Below are 26,820 nucleotides of genomic sequence, written 5' to 3'. Positions count from 1 at the left end.
AAGAGAAATCTCCAAAGGTCAGAGCTCTATTGCTTCATGCACAGTTGCTTTGTGCCCCAAAAATCTCCCAGAGAAGCCCCACAAATCCAACCAAACCACTCTACGGGAGATGTTTAGTGGCACAGGTCTGAGGTAAATCTAATTTTCATAAAAAGGAACATGATACTTTATACACTTGGTATGTGTGTTTACATATATAGTATATGTATATAGATGCATAAATATGTATATATATACACACCCACAGACACATACGTACATATCTATATATATATATATATAGAATAATTTCCAGTGACAATAAGCAGAATAAGCCTTTTTACACTTTGCTGAAATCTTATGAAAAGCTTCTGTTCAGATTACTTCAGTGTATGTACATATCCCTGTGCATATATACACACACTCTATGTCTATCCGTGTCTGCAAATAGATAAATACAGATGGCAACCAATACCATAAACTCAATGCTCCACACATCTTTCCTGGGTGATTTGTCTTTGGACCACTTCTCTTCTCTTGATACCAAAAGACATCCCCACCCCGGGGTTTGCCCTGGAAAGAAGTGGCCACCAATGGCAACAACTTGGTTTGCTTCATTTGAAGCCGTCAGGTTTGGGCACTACATGGTCCCTGATTTGTCAGAGGAGCTGTTGGGGAACATCTTTTCAGTGGGGGTCACCGCTGGGCTGCCCATCCCTGAGCTGCTGCTGCTGCTGGATCGGTGTTGGACGACCGGGCGAATGGGACGCATGGGTGGGGGGCGGAGCTGGGCACCCGCCAGCCGGGCAGACAGCGCGGGTTTGAACGTCGTCATCATCTCCGTGGTAGAGCTGCTGCTGCGGCGCATGGCGGCATCTGGGTCTCGGATGACGATCGTGTGCAGGGGGCTGGCGGGTTCTGAGCTGATGGAGCCCAGGGGTGGGTTCTTCATGGGCTCTAGAGTGTCCAGGACCACATCTGGAGCCTGCTTGACCGTATTTTGCCTTTCAAGCTCTCGAAGCTCATGGAGGGCCGTGCTCATGGTCTTCTCGATGTCCTACAGGAAGGAAAGAAAGCAAACCCATCAGCATCCCCAACTCTATGAAAAAGGTAGCAGAAGTCCCCAGTTCTTGTCCTGGTGCTGCCACTGACCATGCTGTGTGGCCCCGGACAGGTGACCTAACCTCTTTGGGTCTCAGATTTTTCATAAATAAAATAAGGAGAATAATCTTCCTCTCCCCCTTCCCCCACTACCTTCCTGATAAGCCTACTTTGGGGGGATCAAAGTGTTGTGAAAAGTTAAAAGGTCTACTCTAGACAATCTAGAGATGATTCCTATCGTAAGGCTACAATTTCTGAGACCCAAGCCCTCTCATCCAGGTCTACAACTTTGGTTCCTAGGGTCTCTGACTCAGCACTGGCAGGGATTTTGGAGTCAGTCTAGAATCAACCTGGCTTGAAGCAGGGACTCCTCTACATCATAATTGGCAAGGGGTCTTTTAGCCTTGGCTTGAACATCTCTAAGGTCCCTTCCAGCTTGGCATCTATGATCCTATGATCCCTAGGGACAGGGAACTTAATTCCTTAGCAAAGGCAGTACCTTTCCATTGTGGGACACCTTAAGTTGTCCTCAAGTATATTGAGCTAAAATCTGCCTCTCTATAACGCCTCCTAGTCCTGCCCTCTGGAACCACTCAAAATGTGTCAACTCTTCACATGACAGAAAAGTATGAGGGACTGATTTGAGAATTTCATCGGCATAGAGAACTCCCAGGAGAAGAGCCTCCCTCTACCAATTCAGGTCTGCATCTTCCTTGAAACTTGAACATCCTTGAGAGCTGACCAGAGCACCAAGAGGATGTATCCAAATGACAACTCTTCAGATATTCTTAATTAAACATTTAGCTTCCTGGAGCTTGGACTTCTCCTATTCAAAGTACTCTCTGCCCTTGAAGCCCCACTCTCTGTTTGAATGTTTCTCCTCAGAATCTCCATTCTAGGGAAAACTCTTAGGCCAGTCATGTCTTCATCTCTCTCTAGATCCCACTCCTGACTATCTGGACTTTCCCTACCATGTCACTGCCCCACTACCTCTGCCTCCCCTCACACCTTTTCAATTCCCTTTTATGTGTTGTCTTCTCCCATTAGAATGTAAGCTTCTGGGGGGCAGGGTCTGTCTTCTTCCTTGCATTTGTATTTCCAGCACTTAGCACACATTGTAAGTGCTTAAGAAATGCTTATTTAACATTTACTAGATGGCCTCTGATATCCCTTTCAAATCCGAGATTATATGATTCTCTGACTCTTAATAATCTTAGCTAGGAAAAATTTTCAGGAAGTAAACTTTGTTTTCAGTGGTAAAGTCCTTTCCATTCTCATTTCTATATGCTGTTCCTTTTTGTTCTTAATTTCACTCCTCCTCAACCCAATATCCAGATGCCATCTGTAGGCATTGTTTCCTCTGGCTGCCCACAATCCCCATTGTGGGACACCAGGGCCTCCCCTCCCCACGGAAGGCTCCAACCTCCAAACCTTCCTCACCCAACTGTCTGAAACAAAACTTACCTGTCTTGTGTCTCATGTTTTCAGGGCCTTGCTAGATGACTGGTGCTAATTTAACAAATTAACCAGAACTAAAATGTTGATGGTTGACAAAGGCTCAATGTTATCCCTTCTTAAAAAAAAAAAATCTACATTTTAACGAAAGGCAAAAACCTTGGGAGAAATGTAGGTACCATGTCCCTTTCTCCTCATTTCACATCATTCAGATGCCTTCTGCCTCTCTCCTCCTTTATCCCTGTCTCACATGAAGAGGTGGCCCTTGTCTGTGCCAGGGCAAACCCGTTTTTACGCAGAAGTGATTATGCTTCATCCTGTCTTTTCTAGCTGACTGCCTCCACTGTCATCCCTGCTCTCTCACTAATCTTCAATCTCTCCTATGTTTCCCTTCTGCCTACAAACAAGCCTATGTCTTTTACCCTTAAAAATCTCCCACTTAATCCATCTATTCCCACTAATTACCATCCTACAGCCTTCCTCCCTTTTCTGGCTGAACCCTTTGCGAAGGCTGCCTACAATCCATATCTCCACCTCCTTTCCTCTTGCTATCTACTAAGTCCTGACCTCATCATTCAACCGAAACATCCCTCCAAAGTTACCAATGATCTCTTAATTGACAAATCTAATGGCCCTTTCTCAGTCTTTATCTTTCTTGACCATGCTGCAGCCTCTTACGTTGTAGATCACCTTCTTCTTCTTGATATTCTTTTCTCTCTAGATGTTCATGACATGTCTTTCTTCTCCTCCTACCTATCAGACTGCTCCTTCTCATTTTCCTTTTCGGGATCTTCATCTAGGTCATGCCCACTAACAATGTACAGGGTGTCCCTAAAGTCTGGACACATAGAAAAAAAATGCATATTTTCAAGAAATTGGAATATTAACAGACCTTAGCCCCCTTGACTTCTTTTTCTGGGGTATGCTAAAGGAGAAGGTATACTCAATGAAAATCACAGATGCAACCTACTTGATTGAACGCATAAAGAGTGAATGTGCTAACATTGATGGTAATGTGGAGTTATTACATCAAGTTCACATGAATCTTGCAAAGCACATCAACCTTTGAATCACAAATGATAGAAATCATATTGAAGATATTATTTCTTAATATTCCAATTAAATAAAATGTTGAAAATTTCATTTGTTTCATTTCTTGAAAATATGCATTTTTGCCTATGTGTCCAGACTTTAGGAACACCCTGTATATCCCTCAAAGTTCTGCCCTGGGTCCTCTTCTCCTCACCCTCTATGCTATTTTGCTTGGTGATTTCATTAGCTCTCATGGATTCAATTATCATTCTGTGCTGATTCTCAAATCTACTTACCTAGCCTTGATCTTTCTCCTTACTTCTAGTCTTGTATTTCCAATAGCCCAGTAGACATCTTGAACTGGATGTCCCATTGACACGTTAAAAACTCAACATGTTCAGAACTAAACTCATTTTCTTTCCCCCCCAAGTCTCCCCAATTCCTAACTTCCCTACTTCTAGCCTCTCAGTCACCCAGGTTCCCAACCTTAGAATCATCCTTGATTCCTCATTCTCTCTCACCCCTTAAATCCAATCTGTTGACCAGCCCTTTGATTCTACCTTTATAACATCTCCTATGTATACTCCCTTCTCTCCTCTGGCACTGCCACCCACCTGGTGTGGACCCTCATTGTCTCATTATCTGCACTACTGTAAGTACCCTTCTGGTGGGTCTGCTGGCCTCATCTCTCTTGACTCCATTCCACCCTTTACTCAACTGTTAAACTGACCTTCCTAAAGTACAAATCTGATCTTAATCACTCCCTGCCCTCTAGTCAATAAACTCCAGTGGTTCCCTATTGCCTTCAGGATCAAATATAAGATCCTTGATGTGATGTTTAGAGCCCTTCATAACCTAGCCCCTTCCTACCTTTCCACTCTTCATATCCATTACTTTCCACCATGTACTCTTCATTCCAGTGACACTAGCCTCTTTTCTATTCTATGAACAAGATCCTCCATCTCTTGGTTTCTGGCATTTTCACTGGCTGTCCCCCATGCATGGAATGCTCTCCCTCCTTATTCCCCACCTCCTGGCTGCCTTGATTTCCTTCAAGTCTCAGCTAAAATTCTATGTCCTACAAGACACCCTCCCCTTAATTCTAGAGCATTCCTTCTGTTGATTTTTCCGAACGATCCTATGTATATTATGTTTGTATATAGTTGCTTGCATGTTGTCTCCACCATTAGACTGTGAGCTCCTTGAGGGCAGGGACTGTCTTTTGCCTTTCTTTGCAGCCCTTATGCCTAGCACAGCATCTGGAATATAGTAGGCTCTTAATAAATGCTCACTGACTGACTCAGTAGACGACCATTTAGGACAGCCATGTTCCTATCTGATTTTCAGTTTATCTGTGATAATCTTGCTTTGAATATTTTTTGACCTCATTATGCATTCTGCTTAATAAATTCATCTGTTGACACCACTGCTTTCTTTGCTTATTCTCTAGGCCAGTAGGGTGGCTGAAAGATAAAACTTTAAAAAAAAAAAAACATTTCATTACCTCCCTCACTCCCCCCCAAGGAAGGTGTAAGCCAGAAAGAAAGAAAGCTTGAGAGAAAAGAGCAGCTTGGCTGAAGCTTGTGCCATGCATTGGTCTAAGAGGTGATGCTGTCTTTTCCCAGAATGAGGGTGCGTGGAGGAGGTGGGGAGAAGAATACGGTAGATGGTTAAGCCAACAGCTCTCCATATCCTACAGCAGAACTTTCCATCAGAGCTTCATGATTTAGTTTGAAGTGTTCCAAGTTCTCAGAATACCAGGTATGGTTACTACAGTCAAACAGAAATGTAAAAGCCTATTCCAAAGCCAAGTCAATGGTGGGGTCTATTATTTTTTTTTTTACAGTAGGGAAAAATTATCTGTTATTCTAGACTGTTCATGTCTTGGCTTCCCTTCACAATTACACACTCATTGAGAAATGACCATAGCCCATTACTCTCCCGTCCCCACCAATTCACCAATTCACCAAAAAATATATCTATAGGGGGGTAGATTTTGCCTCCTAGGCTTATATTTTCCCTTTCCCCAATAATTCAGAGAGGAATCAAATTGATACCTGAATTTTTTTCTTTTCACATTGCAGGATAAGGCTAATGGTTCCCTAGATAACAGAGAGTCATGCTACCACAAAGCTCACATTAACTATGATATCTATGATATCTTGGGTCAAGCTATGGCTTCAAGTACATGCTCTGTTGGCGCCTGGCGGTGGGAACTTGGGCAACTGACAGCCTCTCTCTGATCCTCAGTTTTCTCATCTATAAAATAGGGGGACTACATGAAAATCTTAAAAGTCTTGCTTAGCTCTAACATTCTGTGGGTCTGTGAAATTCTTTGAGTCTCTAATAATAAGAGCTATTTATATATCTAATAAATAGATATCTAACAATGATAATAAATACATATCTAATAAAAAGAGCACTTTAAAGTTTGAAAAGCATACCATCTTCTTTGAGTCTCACAATGACCCGTGAGGAAGGGATTACCATCTGCTTGGTTGGGTTTTTTTTGGTTGTTATTTTTTTTTTAAGTGTAAGGAACTTCTGGTATGGAGGCTTCCTCCATGGATGCACTTCAGCTACTAGGCTGCAACTTCGTCTTAGAGAGTTGGGTGGGGGCACTAAGTGATTGGCCCATGATCACATCAAGTGTCAAAGGCAGGATTCAAACCCAGATATTTCCGATACCAAGTCCAACACTCTATTATGCTACCTCCTCTTTTCTAAAGCGGGAAAATAAATATGGCAAATTGGAAAGAGGGCTGGATTTGAGCTTCATTCCTGGTTTTTCCTATCAGTGTCACCTCACACATGGAACCTCACCTCTTAGTCTCAGTTTCCCCCATCCATAAAGTGGGGAGAAAAATCCTTGTACCATCTACTTTTCAGGCTTGTTGAAAAGAGCATGCTTGGTAAACAGCAACACATTAAAGAAAAGGGAGTTTCTTTAACAGGACATTCTTCCCACACCACATTCCATCTCCCAATAGGCTGTTCTCCGTGCCTGGAATGCACTCACTCCTCCCTCACCTCAGCCTCTTAGATGCTTCTGATAAATCTTCAAAGCTCAAAATAAGTACCACCTTCTACATGAAGCCTTTTCTGTTCTACTCAAATGTGAATGCTTTCCCCTAAAATTACCTTGTATGATTCTGTATGTATTTTATGAATACACTCATACATGTATATATGCTATCTCCCCTGACAGAATGTTAGCCCTCTGAAGGCATCCAAGATAGTAGGTGCTTATTAAAATACTTGCTGATCGATCATTAATTTCTCTCACTAGGAATCTACATTAATCTTTATGAATACTTATTTTTAAATGTATCAGCCCACAAACATTTTCAACCAGAAAATAATAAACTAGTAATTAGTCTAGAGGCAGCTGGTGGCACAGTGGGTACAACTCTGAGCCTGGACTCAGGAAGACCAGAGTTCAAATCCTGCCTTAGATATTTATGAGGTGTTTGACCCTGCACACTGAACCTCTCTCAGCTTCAGCTTCTTTATCTGTACAATGGGGATAATGATTAGATGTACCTCCCAGGGCTGTTGTGAGGATCAAATAAGACAACATGTATAAAGTGCTTTACAAATCTTAAAGTACTATGTAAATGCCAGCTATTATCATCATTATTATTATTATCAGCAGAGTTACAGTGCCAATAGTTGATAAGGACTCCACAGGTTACTCTTTCCAGAGAACATTTATATTTTAAAAGATATCAATGCCTTAACCCAGGAGAGTGAACATTGGGGGTTTCTCTCAAGAGAGAAGGCTCACAGAATGAAAAAATAAGGGAAGCCACATTCGTGACCAGTGGCCCAGCAGAAGCCAGTTCTCATCCTAGATGTGGGGGGCAAAGGGGTGTTGTTCCCTCCCCCTACTGCCCTATTAGAGGACCGCCCTGCTGCTATCTCCTTACTTCTGCCAGGGCTTCAGCCTCCAAAGATTTGTGGTCTCCGAGGCTGCTGTGCCGTGTGGAGCCGCAGGTCGACCTCAGTGGGTGCCCATCGGAAAGGGCCTTCTTGTCCGGGTAGTTGATGCTGCCAGCACTTCCGAAGGTCGCCATCCTCCGCTTCTCTGGGCTCTCGATCCTGCCTCGGTTGAGGGGGATTTTGTGGGGGCTGCTGGGGCAGGCAGCTGCTCGAGGTGGGGTGTCTATCCCTGGGCCCAGGCCCCGAGGTGGGCTGTGTGTATCACCCCCACTCCGGCGACGGGGGATGGCAGCCCCATCTGATCTCAACCGTACTCTGCAAAGGAGCCATGGGGCAGGGGGTCATGGGGAGACAACTTTCAAACATCTCAGCTAACCCATGGGAATTTTACAGGAGCTTTACGTCAGCTTAATAAAACCTCATTAAGTCAAACTTCCTTGATGTTCAATTTTTCATAATTTGAGTAAGCATCAGCCTAGTTTTCCTTTGGACTATTTGTGAAAAAAGAAGAGGGTGGGGCAGTTTGCTAAGTGGACAAACAGTGTTGTTTGTTTTATAAAAGGGGAATGTTTAACCTACTTCCAAGAATAATCTGTTTTCAAAAATTTAGTTAACAATCTGCAGACAATTAATGGGCTAATAATCATTTTTTCCCTAATCATTAAAGCAGTACCAGCAGGACCTCAAATGGCTGATGCTTTGTTGGCAGCTAGAGCTACGAGCACATGCTTTAAATAAGCAAAACGTCATTTCTATAAAAAGTGCTCTGCAATTCTGACTTGGGCATAAATGTACACATACGTGCCTTCTCCCAAGAAATCCACATCAATGAGATCTGATTGGACCAGGAACATATTTTCCAGCAGAATATTTTTGCTAGCTCATTGTCTCCCAAGAATGTACCCAGAGACAAAATGAGGCATCATTCACCTTGGACATATGGGCATTTCTGTACCAGGCTGTTGTCAGAGCACAGGATGTCCGTGTAAACTGGACATTGTGTCAAGGTCCCTGTGAGAAATCTGAGCTGTGCTCATGAAGGACTCATTAAACACTGGCCAGGAGGCACAGACACTGGACAGGGGGAGAGGGACTGTTTATTCATGATTTTGGTGGAGGGATGGTTCCAAGGGCAGGAAACAAGCTGACTGAGAAAGGTAAGCCCATCACTTGGCCCCTTTTTTTGGGAATTCTGCATTACATTTCAATGGCACATTGGACTATAGCATCCTATGTTAAAAAAAAAAAGTCTCTAGGCTTAGTATTGGCAGACTTGGGTTCTAGTGGCCATATTATTGACCTGTTGTGTGATCCTTGGCAAATCACCAGAGGAGGATAATCCTTGTCTGCCTCATGCCTTGTGAGTATCTGATTGGATAATGGATGAGAAAGCACTCTGCAAATGTAAGCTATTGCATTCTATGAAAGTCTATGAAGAGGCAGGGAGGGCAGGGAGGGTAGGCTGGAAGGAGAGGGGGGTGCTGTTTGAGTGTTTTGAGAAAGAAGGTTGCATAATAGGGGACAGAGTGTTAGATATGGTCAGGAATTCTTTAGTCCTCAGGGTCATTAGCTAAAGCTAAGCAATGCCTGTGGTGCCTCCCAGCAGGCCTGAGGCACAGGCAGAGAAGTAGGAAGAAAGGGTGAGGAGAGGAAAGAAGAAGGAAGGAGAGAGGAGCTGATGGTGGGAAGGAAAAAGAGAGAGGCAGGAAGAGAGAAATGAGAAAAGAGAAGAGAGAGAAAAAGACAGAAGACAGAGAAAGAGACAGAGAGAAAGGAAAGGAGGGAAGGGGAGAGACAGAGATGGAGAGGAGAGGGAGAGAGGGAAAGAGAGAGAGGGAGATGGAGAGGGAAAGGGAGAGAGAGAAGGGGAGACGGAGAGGGAAAGGGAGAGGAAGAAGAAGAGGGAGAAGGAGAGGGAGAGGAGAGTAAGAAAGAGAGAAGGGAGGAGACAGATAAGAAGAAGCTGTATGATGGATCTGAATTCAGGTCCCAGGCTGCCAATTTGTTTAACTCCCTCCTCCCCACTTCCCACCCCATTAGTTTTATGTCAAGTGTTTCCTGCACCAACTTTAGCTAACACAGGTCGTACCCCTACAATCTAGCTTTGCCCAGCACCGAACTTGTGCTCACCTGCTAACTCTTCCCTCCCTCAAGCGCAAGAAGTCACGAGATATAGCAAAACAAGAGCCCGTCCCTACCGGCCCATCGCTCCCCCAAATCCATAGTCAGTGATGTGCTCTGTGGGGGACTGGAGGTCGTTCTTGGAAGAGGCCTTGTCATCCAACAGGGGCCCGCTGCTGGCTTCACTGTCAGCCTTCTGGCTCAGGCTGTCCGAGAATGCATCATCCCTGGGAAGACCAATGGACGTGAGTCAAGGATGGGAGCTGCCTTCCAGACCGACGGCAATGAAGAGGAAGGGTAGATGCAGCTGTCCCCAGATATCCCCGAATTCTGCTTATCCAGAACTTGCTCCCCACCACTGGGGGGCAAGTCAGACTCACTCTTGCCCACAGTTGGACCCGAGCTAGTTCCAGCATCTGCCACCCTCTTATCCTTTGCTTTGGCCACTGACAATGCCTTTCCCTTCGAATAAAAGAACTCCACCAGAGTTTTGTTTCCTCATATTTGGGCCTTTTCTTCTTCACACCCCGAAGAATACTGAAGGGAAGAAGCTGGAAGTCCCCATTCCCTATCTTTCCACCCAGGGCTTGTCCTTGTATTATACTCATGGCCTAGAATACTGAAGGGAAGAAGCTGGAAGTCCCCATTCCCTATCTTTCCACCCAGGGCTTGTCCTTGTATTATACTCATGGCCTAGAATACTGAAGGGAAGAAGCTGGAAGTCCCCATTCCCTATCTTTCCACCCAGGGCTTGTCCTTGTATTATACTCATTTGTATATTAATCTTATCTCTTAGCACTGCTAAATTCCCTGAAGTCAAGGACTATACTATTTTTCATCTTTATGTCTCCAATGCCTAATACCATGTCTTAAATATTGGCACAGTGGGTAGAGCTTAGGATCTGTAGTCAGGAAGACCTGAGATCAAAACCTGCCTTGGACTGCTTACTTAGACCTACTCAGACACATACTTAGCTCTATGATCCTGGGGAAATCATTTAATCTCTACCTGCCTCATTTTCTTTATCTGTAAAATAAGGCCAATAATAGCACCTACTTTCCAGGTTTGTGGGGAGAATAAAATAAGATTAATATTTAAGAAGCGCTTCGTTAGTCATAGAACACTATATAAATGCAAGGTATCATTGTTATCACTATCATATATCATTATTATTACTTAATAAGTGCTTACTGAATTTCATTAATTGAACTATGCAAGAGGCAAGGTATGTCTTCAATGTTTCTCCCATCCCCTTTCAACAATCCCTCTTTTTCAGCATCTCCCAAGTATCTGGTGTCTTCCCAGGGCTTGCCAGCCACCCAGGAAGACCCCACTGCAGAGTGCCTCTACTTCAGACCATCCATCACCCCCATCGAAACTTACCTGTTCTAGGTCTTGTCCCTTCAGATCTTACTGGAGGGGAGACTGGGAAATCAATTTTATTTAAGGCATTAATGGCTAGTAATGGCTTAATTGTGGCCCCTCTCCAGGATTACATTTACATTTGGACAGGGTCCCCCTCCCCACAGATTCCCTAACAGTGAGCGTTGGGAGCATGAATGATGCATGGCTGGGCCAGGCAAGACATATTTCTCAGGATTTCTGTCATTCTTTAAATTCTAACAAAGAAGCATTAAATGCCTGGCATGTCTATATTCAAATGCAATGAGCCTTAAGGGCCTATTATTTATAGGGCATATGCTAGGGTCAGGATAAAAAGATAAAAAGGGACAGTTGACACCTTCTTCCTGTCCAGCTCTGAGAAGACAGAGCCAACGTGAGCGAACTTTCCAGGCACGTGAGTGACAATATGAAATGGTGGGTAGAGACTGGCCTTGGAAGAGTCAAGGATGGGCTGAAGTATGGGGCCAAGGACATTAATCATTGTGTCTGTACACCCAGAACAAGAGAGTTGTTTGCATATTTGTGAAGTATGTCAACGTTAAAGGAGAAGATCCCCCAGTCCTTGGAAGCAGGTAAATGTTCTAAATGAACTAACTCAATCAGGGGTAATTTAGGGAATGGAATCCTGGAGATCAAGAATTGGGACATAGCAGCAAGAATCAGATTAATGCAGGTTAAGGAGGAAAGGATGACCTCTGTCCTGTCTCACATGGACCAGGCCAGGCAGTCCCCAAGCCTACTCACATATCTTGCACAACGATGTACTGATGGGGGATGAGTCCATCCACTCCGTTGTGCCGACCTTCCCACCAGTCTTCAGAGGCCCGGTGGTACAGGAGGAGCGAGGCCCCCTTCTTAAAGGACAGCTCTCGGGGGGACCGTCCCACATAGTCAAACTTGGCAATAGCTTCGATCTGCTCCACTTCTGAAAAGGGCAAGAAGAAGCAAGTATGTGAATGGAAGTCATGTGTGGCCTAAGGAGGGGTAGGATTGGGGGCTTCCAGCTTCTTAAGATACAGACAGACAGAGCAGCATAAACCTGGATTAGGAATTAAGACATCTGGTTTCTAGTCTCAGCTCTGATAAGTACCATGTGACTCTGGATAAGTAACCCAGACTTGGGTTTCAGACTCTCAATCTACAAAATGGTGGTTAATACCAAGTCACCAGATCATTCCCTTTTAGGTAATTCTATCTCAAGGCTTTCTCTTCTCCAGTCCATCCTCCACAAAGGTGCCAAAGTGATTTTTCTAAAGCACAGGACTGACCATTCACTCCCTCCCTCAATGAACTCCATTGGCTCCTATTGCCTTGAGGACCAGCGACCAGCACCTCCATTTCAGTTTTCTAGCCCTGTACAACTTGGCTTCCAGCCTTGTAACTCATTACTCTCCTTCACCCAAATCTCTGGTTCTGGGTCCAGTCAGGCCAGCCTTCTTGCTCTTCCTCACACCGAACACTTTCATCTTCCACTCTCCTTTGCACTGGCCATGCCTTCACCCTGGGGTGTATTCACTCCCCATTTCCATCCCTTGGAATTCCTTCTTTCCTTCAAAATATAGCTCAAGCCTTGCCTTCTACAGGAAGCTTTTTCCTGATTCTTCCCCAGCCCTGCCCTGCCCCCAGATGCTAGGGCTTTTCCCCACAATATTACCATATCATTTCATAGATTGAAATGCGTACATGTAGCTCCCCTCCCCCTTTAGAATGTCAGCTCCTTGAAGGCAGAAGCAATTTCATATTTGTCTTGGTAGCTCTGATCTTAAGATACAGTAAGTGTTTAATAAGTGAATGGTTGCTGGTCATTCAATTGGCCTCCTTAAGGGTTAACTCTGTGACTTTACCCCTTTATTCTCTATAATCTCCTGTTATAGGATCATAGATTTAGAGCTGAAGAAACCATTGAATCCAAGTTTCCTCATTTTTAACAGAGGAGGAAACTGAGGCAGACAGAGGTTAAGTGTCTTGCCCAGGGTCACAGAGCTGAGTGGTATCTGAGGCAGGATGTGAACTCCAATCTTCCTGATTCTAAGCCCAATGTTTTTCCACTGTGATACCTGGCTGTGTCTATTATTGACTGGCACATGTGTCTGGAAATTAGAAGCCACTGGACACACTTCTAAAGACAACGACCTAGTCTATTTTTTGGCTGCCTATGAAAGGGCTGACCTTGAGGGTCTCATCAAAGAAAGCTCCTTGCTAACCAGCAGACACTGGAAGGACAGGCCTCTTAGTAGACACAGTGGCACAGTGGAAATATTATTGGCTCTGAAATCAAAGGATCTGGGTTCAAATCCTGACTCGGTGGCTTGTCTGTGAGACCTTGGGCAAGTCTGTCAAGTCTCCTAAGCCTGTTTTCTCATATGTAAAGTGAAGGATTTGGACTAATTGGCCTTCACAATAGGTCTACGATACTTTGATCCCATAAGGAAGCCTGGAGAATCCATGGCCTGCTACAAACGTAGCCCCTTAGCTGGATTTCTCTGAGCCCCTGGGATAATACTGGGTCTGCACAGATGTTCTCACTCAGATAATAATTTAGCCCTGGGGAGTTGCTGTGGGGTTCTTCCTCCAAGCAGAGTCTGGAGGGGCCAGGGAAGACCTAGATGCCTTAAAGGCATGGCTTCATAGCTGGATCCAACCTTAGAGAGCATTCAGTCATATCCTCCCATTTCAGAAAGGAAGAAAGTGAGGCCCCACTTGCCCAACTCACCTGGTACGGCAAATGTAAGTAACAGGAAATAATTGATTTCTGTTCCTACAACTCAAGCAGAGCACGGCTCAACTATCAGAACCTAAGTCTTTCTCTCTGCATTCTTCTATCTCTGAACACTGGTGTTTTCTTTCTCTTTCTCCCTCCCTCTCTCCATCTTCTCTCTTCCTCTCTCTTCTTCTCTCCCTCTCCCTCTCTTCCCCATTCCCTCATTTTTCCCTACCTCCCTTCTTCTCTCTTCCTTCCTTCTTCTCTCTTCCCCTCTTTTCCCCCTCCTCCCTCCCTCCCTCCCTCTCTCTCTCCCCCCATCGCTCTCTCCCTCCTCCCCATGTCTGTCTATACCTCTGTGTCTCTCCCACACAATCATCATCTATGTGTGCTCTCTTCTGTCTTTTAACTGACTATAATGTAGGAATGACATTTTAAAATTTTTTTTTGCATTTCTCAAGTAATTTTTTATGTTTTCTCTTCTTAACTGAAATGGAAGATATGTTCAGTGCTTCATCTTAGCCCTTTGTGCTGCATGGTTCTAGATTGTTTTCTCTGCCTCCTCAATCAGTGGTCCTCATCATAAAAAGGCTTTTTACCCTTACCCTAAGACCATCTCTCTCAATACTCCCTAAGTGCATGCACGTGCGCTGCCTAACAGATCTCAACATTTCAGCTGACCTACTTCCTAGCAACAGTGTGACAAGAATGAAAATAAGTGCTTTAGAAATGGATGTGAGCTTGTTAGAGGAAAAGCATGATATAAAACCAGGGCGTTGTCATTGCAGCAAGCCCCCTGCTAGGCAGCATGGCTGGGGACTTCTGGTTCATCAAATATTCTGGCTGGTAAAAATCCTGCAAACATTTTGGAGAATGATACGGTAATATTTGTTAGCATAGTGGTGGGTGTCCCTGGCTGTCACACAGGAGACTGGGGTTGGATTCTCCAACAGGGAGGTTTCATGGGCAGCTAAAATGGTGCAGTGAATAACAGTGCTGGGCTTGGAATCAGGAAGACTCATCTTCTCGAGTTCAAATCTGGCCTCAGACACTTAACCACTGTGTGACCCTGGGCAAGTCACTTTACCTCCTTTGCCTCAGTTTCCTCATCTGTAAAATGAGCTAAAGAAAGAAATGGCAAACCAATTCTAGTATCTTTGCCAAGAAAACTCCCAAATGGGCTCACAAAGAGTTGGAAACCAAACAACAAGTCACAAAGTTGATCATACCTTTCAACTAAATGATTCTACTGCTAAGGCTCTATGCTAAAAACATTAGTAAGGTGGAAGGGGGGGTAGGGAATAGAATCTGTGATTATCTCTAATTTATCCTGTTTTAATTTAATTTTAATTAAATTAATTTAATTTACTTAATTTAAATATCAGCAAGTATAACCCATATAAACAAAAGTTCTTAAGGAGAGTTCTCAATAATTTTTAGGAGTATGAAGGGGTCCCAAGACCAAAAAGTTTACAAACCCCCTGGTGTACTGGCTAGAGGGTCAGCCTTGAAGTGAAGACCAGGATTCAAGCGTAACCTCTGAGACATACTGCTGTGTGACTCTGGGTAAGTCACTTAACTTGCCAGTGCTCTACCACCTAGAATTCAAATCAGAATCTCATACACCATTCATGTCTGCCTTGTTAAAAGCTAGGGGGTTTAGGGTAAAATGTTCTCTGTTCTTGTATATGTTCAATTTGATTGTTTTTTATTGGCAGCTAAGTTTATAATTTTTTTTTGGACGGTGAACGTGGGATTATCCACTTTCGGAGAATTATTCAATTTTTAAGTGTATTGAGCACTATTTGTAAACTGGACATCATGTCCCCGCTTTGTAGCTTACTGCCTGTGAAACCTTGGGCAAATATCTTTGTCTGGGCCTAAAGTTTCTTCACCTACAAAATGAGGGGTGTTGGATTAGGTGACCTCAAATGTCACTGATTTGAATTGAAAAGGACCTTAGAAGTCATCTAGGCGAACCCCTTCTTCTTACAGATGACGAAACTGAGGATCAGAAAGCTAAATGACTTCTCCAACTCATTTCCTTATACAAGTAATATAGTCAGAGGAGGAGGCCACACTCTAAGGCAGATCTTAACCTTTCTGCGTGTTTTGAACACTTTTGTCAGTCTGATGAAGCCTATGGGCCGCTATTCAGAATAACGCTTCTAAATGTGTAAAATAAATTACATGGGATTACAAAAGAAGCCAATTACATGGAAGTACGGGTATCTATATCTATCTATATACATACACACATATATATGTACACACACACACACACACGCATATATATTTCATGGACCTTGGGTTAAGATCCCCTATGTAGAGGAATGAGCATTGCATTTGGAGTCAGAGAGATTGAGTTCAAATCCAAGCTCTTGTTAAGTCATTAAACTCTGGTTCTCAGTTTCATAATCTATTTGAGTAATTGATAAGGTTCCTTATAGCACTTCTGGTTTGTTTGGTTTTTTTTTTGGAGGAGAGAAGGCAGGGCAATTGAGGTTAAGCGACTTGCCCAAGGTCACACAGCTAGTAAGTGTGTCAAGTGTCTGAGGTCACATTTGAACTCAGGTCTTCCTGATTCCAGGGCCGGTGCTCTACTCACTGTGCCACCTAGCTGCCCTGCTTATAGCATTTCTAAACTGATGATCCTATAATTTTAGCCCTGACATTCCATGATTCAAACAATAATGCATATTTTATAGCACTCCATGATTTACCAAGTATTATTTCTCACAATAACTTTATGAGGTTATTGTACAAATATTTTAACTGCATTTTTTTGTAAGCTGTGATTTCATTGGTGCAGAGACATCCTCAAAAGGAAACTCTTTGTACCAATGCAGATGGCATCTGTGTGGGCAGCATCTAGTCCTAGAGAGTTGCCTGGGGCACCAAGGGGTTGAGGGACTAGCTTGGAGTCATGCAGCCAGTGCAAATCAGAGGTTGGATTTCATTAACTCATGCCGTCCTTTCTCCAAGGTGAGCCATCTAGCCACTGTTAGGCTGCCTTTACCCCATTTTATAAATGAGGAAACAAAGATTCTACCATTTTATTATTTGATCGTGACTGATGGGGAAAACCAACCTCAAAAGAACAGATTAAACCAAAGAAGCAGCAATGGACTCTTTGTGTTACTTGTGTACAACCTGCCATTACAAGCACTCATATGCAAATGAAGTATGCATATCAATTAGCAAAATGTCAGCCTTTCAGGAAAGGGACAGGCAATCTACAGGACTCTGCTTCTAAATAGCGCTCTGCAGGAAGCACCATAGCGGAAATCACAGCTTGATATTCAAGAGAGAACTTTACAAATTCCCCAAAGTCCCCATAGGAATAAGGAACATATCAGCAACCATTTCCATCTTTTCAGCTTGAGGCGCCATGTTTTCACTCTTTGACATCTTTTTGTTTTCATAGACTTTCATCCAGTCAGTTTATACCTTCTCATTATCATTCTCTTGAGACAGTTACCACTGGCAGGGAAGGAAGGCCCCCACTGCCCACAGGACACCATTTGAACTCCTTAGCTTGGTATTCAAAACCTACCCATCTGGTCACTTAACCTCCTGGGGCCTCAGTTTCCTCATCTGAAAAATGAGGACAGTGGACTAAATGACCTTTATGGTCCATTCCAAATCAAGATCTGTGGTCCTAAATTCTCATCCTTATGCTCGAACCATTATGATCTCTCACAATCCCCCCAACATTCCTTATGCAATCCTATCTTTGTTTAAGGTGTTCCCCAGACTATAAGACCCTTTCTCCTGCTTTCTACTTGTCTAAACTCTGCTTGTCTTTCAGGGACCTGTTCAGGTTCTGTTTCCTCCCTGAAGTCAAATCTTGCAGTCTTTATACCAGGGGCTCTTAACCTCGTTTGTATGCTGGACTTCCTAGGAATAATTTTTAAAAATACATGGAAATACAAAGGAAACCAATTATACTGGAATACATTTATCAAAATATATTCTTAAAAAACCCAAATCCACAGATTCCAGGTTAAGAACCCATGTTCTCGAGCAGAAGTGTCCAATATTTAGTCCCCCAGCCACACACTCCTCAGTGCACAGGAAGCAGGTTAAAATGTAATTGGGGAATATTTAAGAAAAGAAATAAAAATGCAATAAAAACATAGATAGAGAACACTTCGTTTTAAAACTAAGTCAAAATGCAGCCTGTGGGGATCATTATGTATGGTTTAGTGGCCCCTGTTTCTATTTGATACCACTGCTCTAGAGTATTTTTTGCAAGTCATGTGGTGCTAACCACATGCCACAACATATATATGTATAAATGTGAAGAGAGAGAGAGAGAAGGGGGGGGAGAGAAGGAGAGGGAGAGAGAGAGAGAAGGAAAGGTAGAAAGAGAAGAAGGGGGAAGGGAGAGGTTGAGAGAGAGGGAGAGAGAGAGAGGGAGAGAGAAAGAGGGAGGGGGGGGAGAGAGAGAGAGAGAGAGAACCTCCCCCTAGACTAGAAGCTCCCTGAGGACAGGAACTAGAAGTTAGGTTCTTCCCAGATTCTTCTAAGACTTCATCCACTTACTTTTCCTGACTCCATTAGCAATTCTCAGTTTGGTGCTGCTCTTAATGGCCACATTTAGAGATCAGGAGATGAAATAGAAGGAAAATCCACCTATTATCATCTCCCATCTCTGAGCCTTTGCAGAAGCTGTCTCCCATGCCTGAAATCCATTCCCTCTTCACCTCTACCTCTAGAATCCCAAGTTTCCATAAAAGATTCTATAAAGGGCCATCTCTTATATGAGACCTTTCCTTATTCCTCAAGGTGCTACTATTTCTCTCCCCACCCCCCAACACACAATTAACTTGTATTTATCTTGTATATGTTTTGAATTTACTTACATGTCTATATGTTTCTTCCCTAGTAGAATGTAAGCTCTTTGAGGGAAGGCACACTTTCCCTTCTATGTACTCCCAGTGCCTAGCACAGTGCTCAATATATGCTTGATAAATTTAAGTAAATGTAAAATTAGGTTAATGCTAAATAAAGTATTAAGTAAACCAAATGTAAATATTAAGTAAATTTAAGTATTAATTCAATGCTTGGTTGGCTTTTTTGATTATCGGTCCCTCTCCCCGTACTACTCAGTTTTTTCCATTAACTCACTCTGTGATCATGGGTAAGTCCCCTCTCCTCCCTCGTCTCTTCTGTAAAGCCAGGAGGAAGGATGACGTGATTTCCAAAGTCCCTGCCGGCTTTCACATGTCATGAATCTTACTCTCCAAAAGAGGAGTGTCTGACCCGTGTTCGGCAAGGATGCTGTCATAGCAGCTGGGTCTGATGCTCTATTAGTGAGATCGCCTTTAATGGAGAGCAGCAACAAAACAGTTAAGCAGGCTTCGCCCAGCTGCATCTCTGGGAGATGTTTTTCTATCATCTTCTGAAATTGGCGAAGCAAAAAATAAAATAAAATAACGGAATGACAGCACAGCTAAGTGGGCCAAATTAACCGAGATCTTTCAATAACCATTATGTTTCTGTTAAAATACAGAGTCAACTTTCATTCCATCTGCTGTCGCCTTGAATTTGATTCTCAGCAGCCTGCTCGAATGAGACTGTGACCTACCTTTCTGCCTAGCAACAAAACCAGAAGAATAAGTGGGTCTGCAAACCACAGCAAGCAAGCCTGGCCATTACATCTCCAGGACTCTGGGAGAATGTTTTATCTCCCAGGGTTTTCTTGGGACCAGGCGATCTGTGTGGGTAAATCTCCCTGTACTACCTAGAGGTATGCAGGGACAGGGGGGACCGAGAAGGCCCTTTGGGGCTTTGGCCTCTGCTTCCCGCCCCCCTTGGCAATCCTTGGCTCTTGGGTGCCAGGCTGGATGCAGGGTGGGGAGGGTCTGGGAATATGTGAAGGAAGGAAAGAGCTGGAATGCAGAGATGAACACGAAGATGAGAGAGAGTATTTACACATACACGTGTAAATAGAATGGAATGATGATAGCAAAAATTTCGACAGCACTTTAAGGTGGGCAAAATGCTTTGCATGGATTATCTCATCTGACTTCATGAAAATCCTGTGATGTAGGTGTGTTGTTCTTAACACTTGGGCCTCATTTTACAGCTGAAGAAACTGAGCCAAAGAGAGGTTAAGTGATGTGCCCCTAGTCACAGTGAGTTAGTGTCTAAGGCAGGATTCAAATACTAGTCTTCTGATTCCAGGTCTAACACCATTCACTATATCACATTGCCTGTAAGTATGCTAATAACATGGGCAAATGGGTGGCACACTGGATAGAGTGCCGGATTTGGAGTCAGGAAGACTCACCTCCCCGAGGTCAAATCTGGCCTCAGACACTAGTTGTGTGACCCTGGGCAAGTCACTTAACTCTGTTTGCCTCAGTTTCCTCATCTATAAAATAAGCTGGAGAAGGAAATGGCAAACCAATCTAATATCTCTGCCAAGGAAACCTCAGATGAGGTCATGGAGAGTCAGACAGGACTGAAAAACAACCAAACAAGAAAATGCTAATATATGTTTGAGTATGTGTGTACACACACACACACACACACACACACACCAGTAAGGTCACCTGGGTCACCTCTCACTTCTCCAGAAGCTGGATTCTACCACTGACATTGCTCTCCCTGATGTCACTAACAACTGTTTAATCACCAAACTCAACAGACCTCTTTTCTTGGCCCTCATTCCACAGTGTGGGATGCTGTTGACCTCTGTCTCTCTCTACTCCACTCGGCTCTGCCCTTCTCCATACTCTGTCGGCTTCTAACATATCATCCTGGCTTTCCTCCTACCTCTCAGGCTCCCTCATTAGATCCTCTTCCTTCTCCCACCCCTAGAAAACATTCTGCCTTGGATCTTCTCTATACAAAGATTCTGCTTTGGTCTTCTCTCTCTACATTCTCTTCCCTAATAATCTTAGACATTGCTGTGGCTTCAAGTATTACCTCTAGGTAGATGACTCCCAACTCTATCTCCAGCCCAGATGTCTCACTTGAATTCCATCTAGACCTTCATGTCCAAGTAGTTGCTGGACATCTCTTTACTGGTTTGTGGGCTCATAGTATAATCATGGTTTGGTTTTACAGCAAGAAAGAGCCTCAAAGGCCATCTAATCCAACACCTCCACTTTACAAATGAGGAACCAAGTGACCTGCCCAAGGTCACACAGGATCACTACCTGGTGACACCTCTCCCTGGTAGAGGAGATGGAAACTAAATCAAAGGTGATTCCAGGGTTTCAGGCTTGGGTGACTGGGAAAAGAGAGGTGCCATTTGCTGGAAGAAGGAAGTCAGGAGGACAACTCTATTTTAGAGGGAAGAAGATGCCTTTTGCTGGTGCCTGAAACTGTCAATAATCAGAATTAGATCTCCTTTGTTCCATCTTTCTAAAGACCCAATAATTAGGGCCATTCAAGCAGGAGAAAGATCGCTCCGTTGTGGCTTCAAAGGAAATCAATGAAAACTCTGAGTCACGCAACACCAAGCAGGTGACAGTCTGTCTCTGGAAGAGCAGGAGGGTGGAATGCTAAATTTCTTTCAGGGGGGCTCCACAGAATAAGCTAGAAGCAAAGATAAGTGACAGTGGGGGTAGCAGGGTGGGGTGGGGAGAAGCATTGCAACCCATCACTGAATGCAGCCCCATCTCTCCTCCAGGCTGCTAAATTAAGCCTGGATCCTTCCCTTCCCTTCTGCTCACCAAGGTCTTCAGCCCCTGGGTCAACAGTAAACACCCACCCCTCAAGTGGGGAGGGCACTGGAAAAACCCAGAGGCAAGATATCTGACAGGGGACCTTATTCTAGAGGGAAGCTGGTATAATCTTCTGTGTAAAAGACGAGCCAGATCCAGTTTCATACAGAAAAGGCCTCTTTTTAAAAAAGTCAAAACAAAAAGAAAGGGACAGGATGGGGTGGGGGAATTCAAATCACTGGGTGAATGCATGCAATGCGAGGTCCTGGCAATGGAGGCTCCCCAGGAAGATATCCAAAACACAAGAAACTTAGATTAAGAGGGATCTAAGGAACTAGATCTTTTAATTCATCTATCTACCTATCCACACACATACATGGATGTATACTACATATATTTTTTCAACACCTACTATGCGCAATGTAGCCACACAAGTACCATTAGGAGAATTCTCTTCGTGCCTGGAATACTCACCTCCTGACTCCAGATCATCCTGTGGCTGAAGCAGGTGCCCCTTGGAGAAAGATGTCTTTGCTCCTGGATGTAAGAGTCTCACTCCCCCTTTTCATTTTAGGTGGGACAGAATGAGTTTCACAGGATGAACAGGCACACATGGCCTGTGACTGACATCACAAATACCACGACCTCATCTTTTTTCCCAAACTTCCCTATTTTTATCAAGAGCACATCAACCATCCTTCCAGTCACTCAAGTTCACAACCTCATCTTCTCCTGCTCCGTGTTTAAACAAGAGCCCAAAAGCCCATTTCTACCTCCACAGCCCCTCTCACATCCATCCCCTTCTCATCACTTACTCAATTACCATTCTAGCTCAGGCCCTCATCACTTGGGCACCACTGCAATAGCATAGTGCCTGGTACACAGTAGGTGCTTAATAAAGGTTTATTGACTGACTGACTGACTGACTCCTAATTGATCTCCTTGCTTCAAGTCTCTCCTTACTCCAATTCATTCTCCAATTATAGAGATTTTCTCAAAGGGAGGGTCTAATCATGTCAACCCCTACTCAATAAATTCTAGTGATTCCCTACTGAATATAAATTCCCTAAAGCTGTTCACAACCCAGTCTCAATTTACCCTTTCAGCCTTATTCTACATTACTCCCCCTCCTGTACTCTAGGGTGCAGCCAAACCACCCTTCTTGCTGTTCTTCACATTCATATGAAGAAACAACTAAAATCTCCAAAGAGGATTAGGATATTAAGATACAATCCCATCTATTAAGCTGCACTGCATCCATAAAACTGGGGAAAACGTCCTGCTAAGGTAAAATCAAAGGCAATCATTTCTGCTTATTGTTTATGGTGAATATTTACATACCAATAAACAAGACTCCTGGTCAAAAGCTATTATGTTCACTGACTATCATGGCTTATTATTTCATGGTTGTACTATGTCTTTCAATTAAAAATCATCCTTGAAAAAGAAATTCAACTGCATGGTTAGCTTCATGGATCAAATAAATTGGATAATTAATTACTAACAAACAATTATTATTTATAAATGTTCCCTATGCCCCAGGACATACATAGGGGTTTGTTTCGATTTTTGTTTGCTTTTAATAATGAAGCAAAAGTAAAGTGACTAAAATGGCTACATCCACTACCCCAGAGGTTCCATTGCTCAGCATATGCTGCAAGAAGGGCATTGACAAAAAAAAGTCCCCATAAATACTAACATATTTTTAGCAGCACTTTTTGTGGTGGTAAAGAGCTGGAAACAAAGGAGATACCCATTCACTGGAGAAAGCTAAAGGAATTATGGGTCAAGAACATAATGGAATATTACTATGCTGTAAGAAATGACAAATATGAGGAACACACAGAAACACAGGGGAACTTACATGAGCTAATGTGGTCAAGTAAGCAGTCAAGAAAAGACTACAACAAGGCAAAGAGAAAGCAGCCTAAAGTGAATATTGCATAATTACAAAGCATCAGCTTGGGTCCAAAGAAAAGGTAAGAGAAGATACCCTCCCCTACTCCTTTGCAGAGATGGGGGGGTCCATGGCCATGGAACATTGGATACATTTTCAGATTTATTTTTGATGTATTGCTTGGTTTTGCTGATTGTTTTTTCTCTTCCATCTCTCTCTTTATTTGAAAATAATTGTTACATGGGATGGTTCTCTAGGAGTGTAGAGGAAGAGAGATATAGGGAGAAATTTAGGTGATTTTAAAACAAAGTTGTCAATAAAATTTATTCTAAAAATAAAGTAGCTATTTTGTAGCTAAATATATAAATATTTATTTATTCAATAAGAAAAAAATATTTATTCAAAAGCTGTTATGTTCACTATTATGACCTATTATTTAGTTGTTGTATTATGTGTCTTTCAATTAAAAAGCATCTTAAAAAAGAAATGCAACTGCATGGCTAGCTACATGAATCAAATAAACTGAATAATTAATTACTAACAATTATTATTTATAAATCCTTCCTATTCCACAGGATATACATATTCTGTAAGCAGAATAAATAAATATTTTGTTGGTTTTGTAGGTAGATAAATAAAATATTTTAAAATATTGTCTATTCCATCTTTATCTCATCCTTTAAAATGTCCATATTGTATGTATGCTTATAATATATAATATATGAGTGCAATGATCTATGTATCCAATTTGTAAATTAATAAATATACATATATTATGGGATTATAGTCAAAAACATTTGACTGATAGGGAAGTATAATCAAAGAAGTTTGGAGACCACTGGCCTAGGAAGATTCATAGATTCAGAGCTAGATGCAGTATTTCAATAGTCAATAGCTTAGGCCATCAGACAGACAAGTACCTAAAATCAAGCCTGGAATGGTTCTCCCCATTAGGCCCTGGATACCCAGGTTCCTGCTCCCCATCTCAATGTACCTCCTACTTACCATCATCACTGGTATGAGGCTCTGTGCCATTGTCATGGTCAACCTCATCAATTGTCCCCGGTTCACTATGTGGGCTGTCACTGCAATGAAACAAGGAGAGAAGACTTGTAGGGGACGCAACCCAGTCATTGGCAGCCTCCCTGTATGCCAGCTCTCACCTCCCACTTCAGACAAGTACCTTCTTTTCTCCCACCTGCCAAAGATGTAACTTGCCTACTCCCATTGAATCCTAGAGTTGGGAGAGACCTCGAAAACTATCTAATTCAGTCTAATATACTAATATACTTCTACTATATCTCCAAAAGATGATCCAGCTTCTTCTGGTGGAACCTCATGTTGGGAAACTCATTACCATATGAAACAATACATTTCATCTTAAGACAGCTCCACTGTTATGAAATTCTTTACACTAACAAAAAACCTGCCTCCTTCTACTTTGTATCCACTGGAATCAGTTCTGCCATCTGAATTCACAAAAAAGTAAGTTTAATTGCTCTTCAACATGAAAACTCTTCAAATAATTGAAGATAAAGACCATGACCCTCTTTTAAGTCTTTTCCAGGTTAGGCAGCCATAGTTACTTCAACCAATCCTCATATGGCACAGTAGAATTGGGACTATTGGGACTATGTGTGTTATCTATTTGTTTCTGTCTTGCATGTGGTAGTCACTTGTTAAATGCTCACGGAATTGGTTTGGATGGTGGGCCTTTGCCCAGACTAAGAAAAGAAGTATAGAATCTTATACCTGGAAGCAATGTTTATCTTGTACACACATAGTAGCTCCATGTTGTCTCTCCCATTACAGTGGAAACTCCTTGAGGAGAGGGACTGTTTCTGCCTCTCTTCACATCTCCATAGCTTAGCACATAGTAAATTCGTAACAAATGCTCATTGACTTATTGACTTAGAGAGCATTTCAGAGCCTAGAGAAGTCAACAGGGGATCAGTTTGTGCCATAGTACCCGATGCCCAACTACCAAGTTTAGGTAAGTCATTTAACGTCTCAGGGCCTTAGTTGCTTCATCTGTAAAATGGAGATAATGGTTTTTTACCTGCCTGAAGGAGAATAGATCAAGCAAACTAGAGAGGTCCTTTCTTACTCTAAGACTGATGGTTCTAAAGCTTTAATTTGGCTTCCATCTCTTTGCGAAAAGGGAATCCCCAAGTCACTTATAGGCGCAAAGATGGTGAAAGGCTTGGACAAGGAGCACTCATGAGAAGACCCAAAAAACTGTGTTTAAGTTAAGAAAAGAAAGCTTCTGGGAAAGCTGGAAGGGAGGCTGTAAATAATAGCCTACAAGCCCATGAGTAATTACTATATAGAGGATATGGGTCAGCTATTCTCTATATTCCCTGAAGACAGGCCAAGAGCGATCAGGTCTAAGCTCTTCTACATAGGCAGACGGTATCACCAGACAGGATCTTACCAATATTCTTCCCCTCCAGCCATGCACTTCTCATACACAGGCCCTTCCAGTTCCCTGTGGCTGGGGAAGATGGCCTCGTGATTGACAATGATGGTTTTGATGACTTCATTGACATGAGCCTGGCATGACACGGGGTCTTGTCCATCTGGGATATGCATAAGGGTTGGCCCAAAGCAGATGGCCAGGTTGTAGGGATCCATCATGTTCTCATCGCTATACTGAGATAGGCTGAAACAGAAACCCCCGTGAGATAAGATTAGAGTAGTGACTTCTTTGATGGGGCACCTGGGGCTTTGTGGGAATGACATCCATGAGCCCTATCCTCAGTGGAATTTGGAAGCTGTTGAAGGTGATACTTTCCTTACAGCTACATAGTAGGGATAGGGAAAGGAAAAGTAGCAGAAGAAAAATACAAGGTTCTACTGTCTCCACCAGAACTGTCCATGGACATTAACACCTTGGTTGGCTTTATATGAAGTAGGTGTCTATTATGTATTGCATATTTTCAGGGGTTCTGGGAAGACTTCTCCTAGCCAATATCTTTCCCAACCAGGTGATGACAGTCATTGATATTCTACCAGTAGGAATTCATCCCTTTGGGCCATTTTTTCCCTACATATTTTTCAAATAGACACACATCTGGGCATAGGTAGCAGGGGTAGGGGGTGGGGAGACAGACACAGTAAACTAATTTCCACTGAATTATTAATGACAACACATTCCTCCTTTCTCCTCACAGGAACTGCAGAGGAAGTAGGATGACAGAATACAAAATATGAACATGGAGGAAGAGGGTTATGATGAGAGGAAGAAAAGGGTCACCAAAGAGAGGTGGGGAGCACAGAAGACAATCTTTGCCCTTTCCCATTTCCTCAGTGGACCTACTCCAGTGTGGACCTCCACTACTCTGTGGGGTCATGCCCAGGGAGGAGGGATGACAGATATGCTGATCTCCACCCCATACCTACCCACAGTATTGAGAGTCTGAGGAGGTGACTCCTGGCTCTCAGAAGCGTTGAGTCTCAGAAACATTAATGGCTCACTCAGCTTTCCACACATGTCAAGCATCTT

The 26,820-nt window shown here is 43.1% G+C and overlaps 1 protein-coding gene across 2 annotated transcripts in view; it reads right to left on the bottom strand.

Moving 5' to 3' along the window:
- Positions 1–225: 225 nt before the first annotated feature.
- SRGAP3 (SLIT-ROBO Rho GTPase activating protein 3) overlaps positions 226–26,820 on the bottom strand; it is a 274,924-nt gene continuing 248,329 nt past the window's right edge. For both annotated transcript variants that reach the window (XM_036737985.1, XM_036737984.1), the window contains 6 exons: positions 25,750–25,977; positions 24,321–24,400; positions 11,780–11,960; positions 9,708–9,857; positions 7,497–7,824; positions 226–1,036 (listed from right to left, as the gene is read on the bottom strand). In XM_036737985.1, the coding sequence (XP_036593880.1) occupies positions 620–1,036; positions 7,497–7,824; positions 9,708–9,857; positions 11,780–11,960; positions 24,321–24,400; positions 25,750–25,977 (1,384 nt within the window). In that variant the 3' untranslated portion in view covers positions 226–619. The remainder of the gene's footprint in view (positions 1,037–7,496; positions 7,825–9,707; positions 9,858–11,779; positions 11,961–24,320; positions 24,401–25,749; positions 25,978–26,820) is intronic.

The sequence above is a fragment of the Trichosurus vulpecula genome, chromosome 9 (assembly GCF_011100635.1).
Source record: "Trichosurus vulpecula isolate mTriVul1 chromosome 9, mTriVul1.pri, whole genome shotgun sequence".
Classification (NCBI taxonomy): Eukaryota; Metazoa; Chordata; class Mammalia; order Diprotodontia; family Phalangeridae; genus Trichosurus; species Trichosurus vulpecula.
This window is presented reverse-complemented; position numbering and strand designations above follow the sequence as displayed.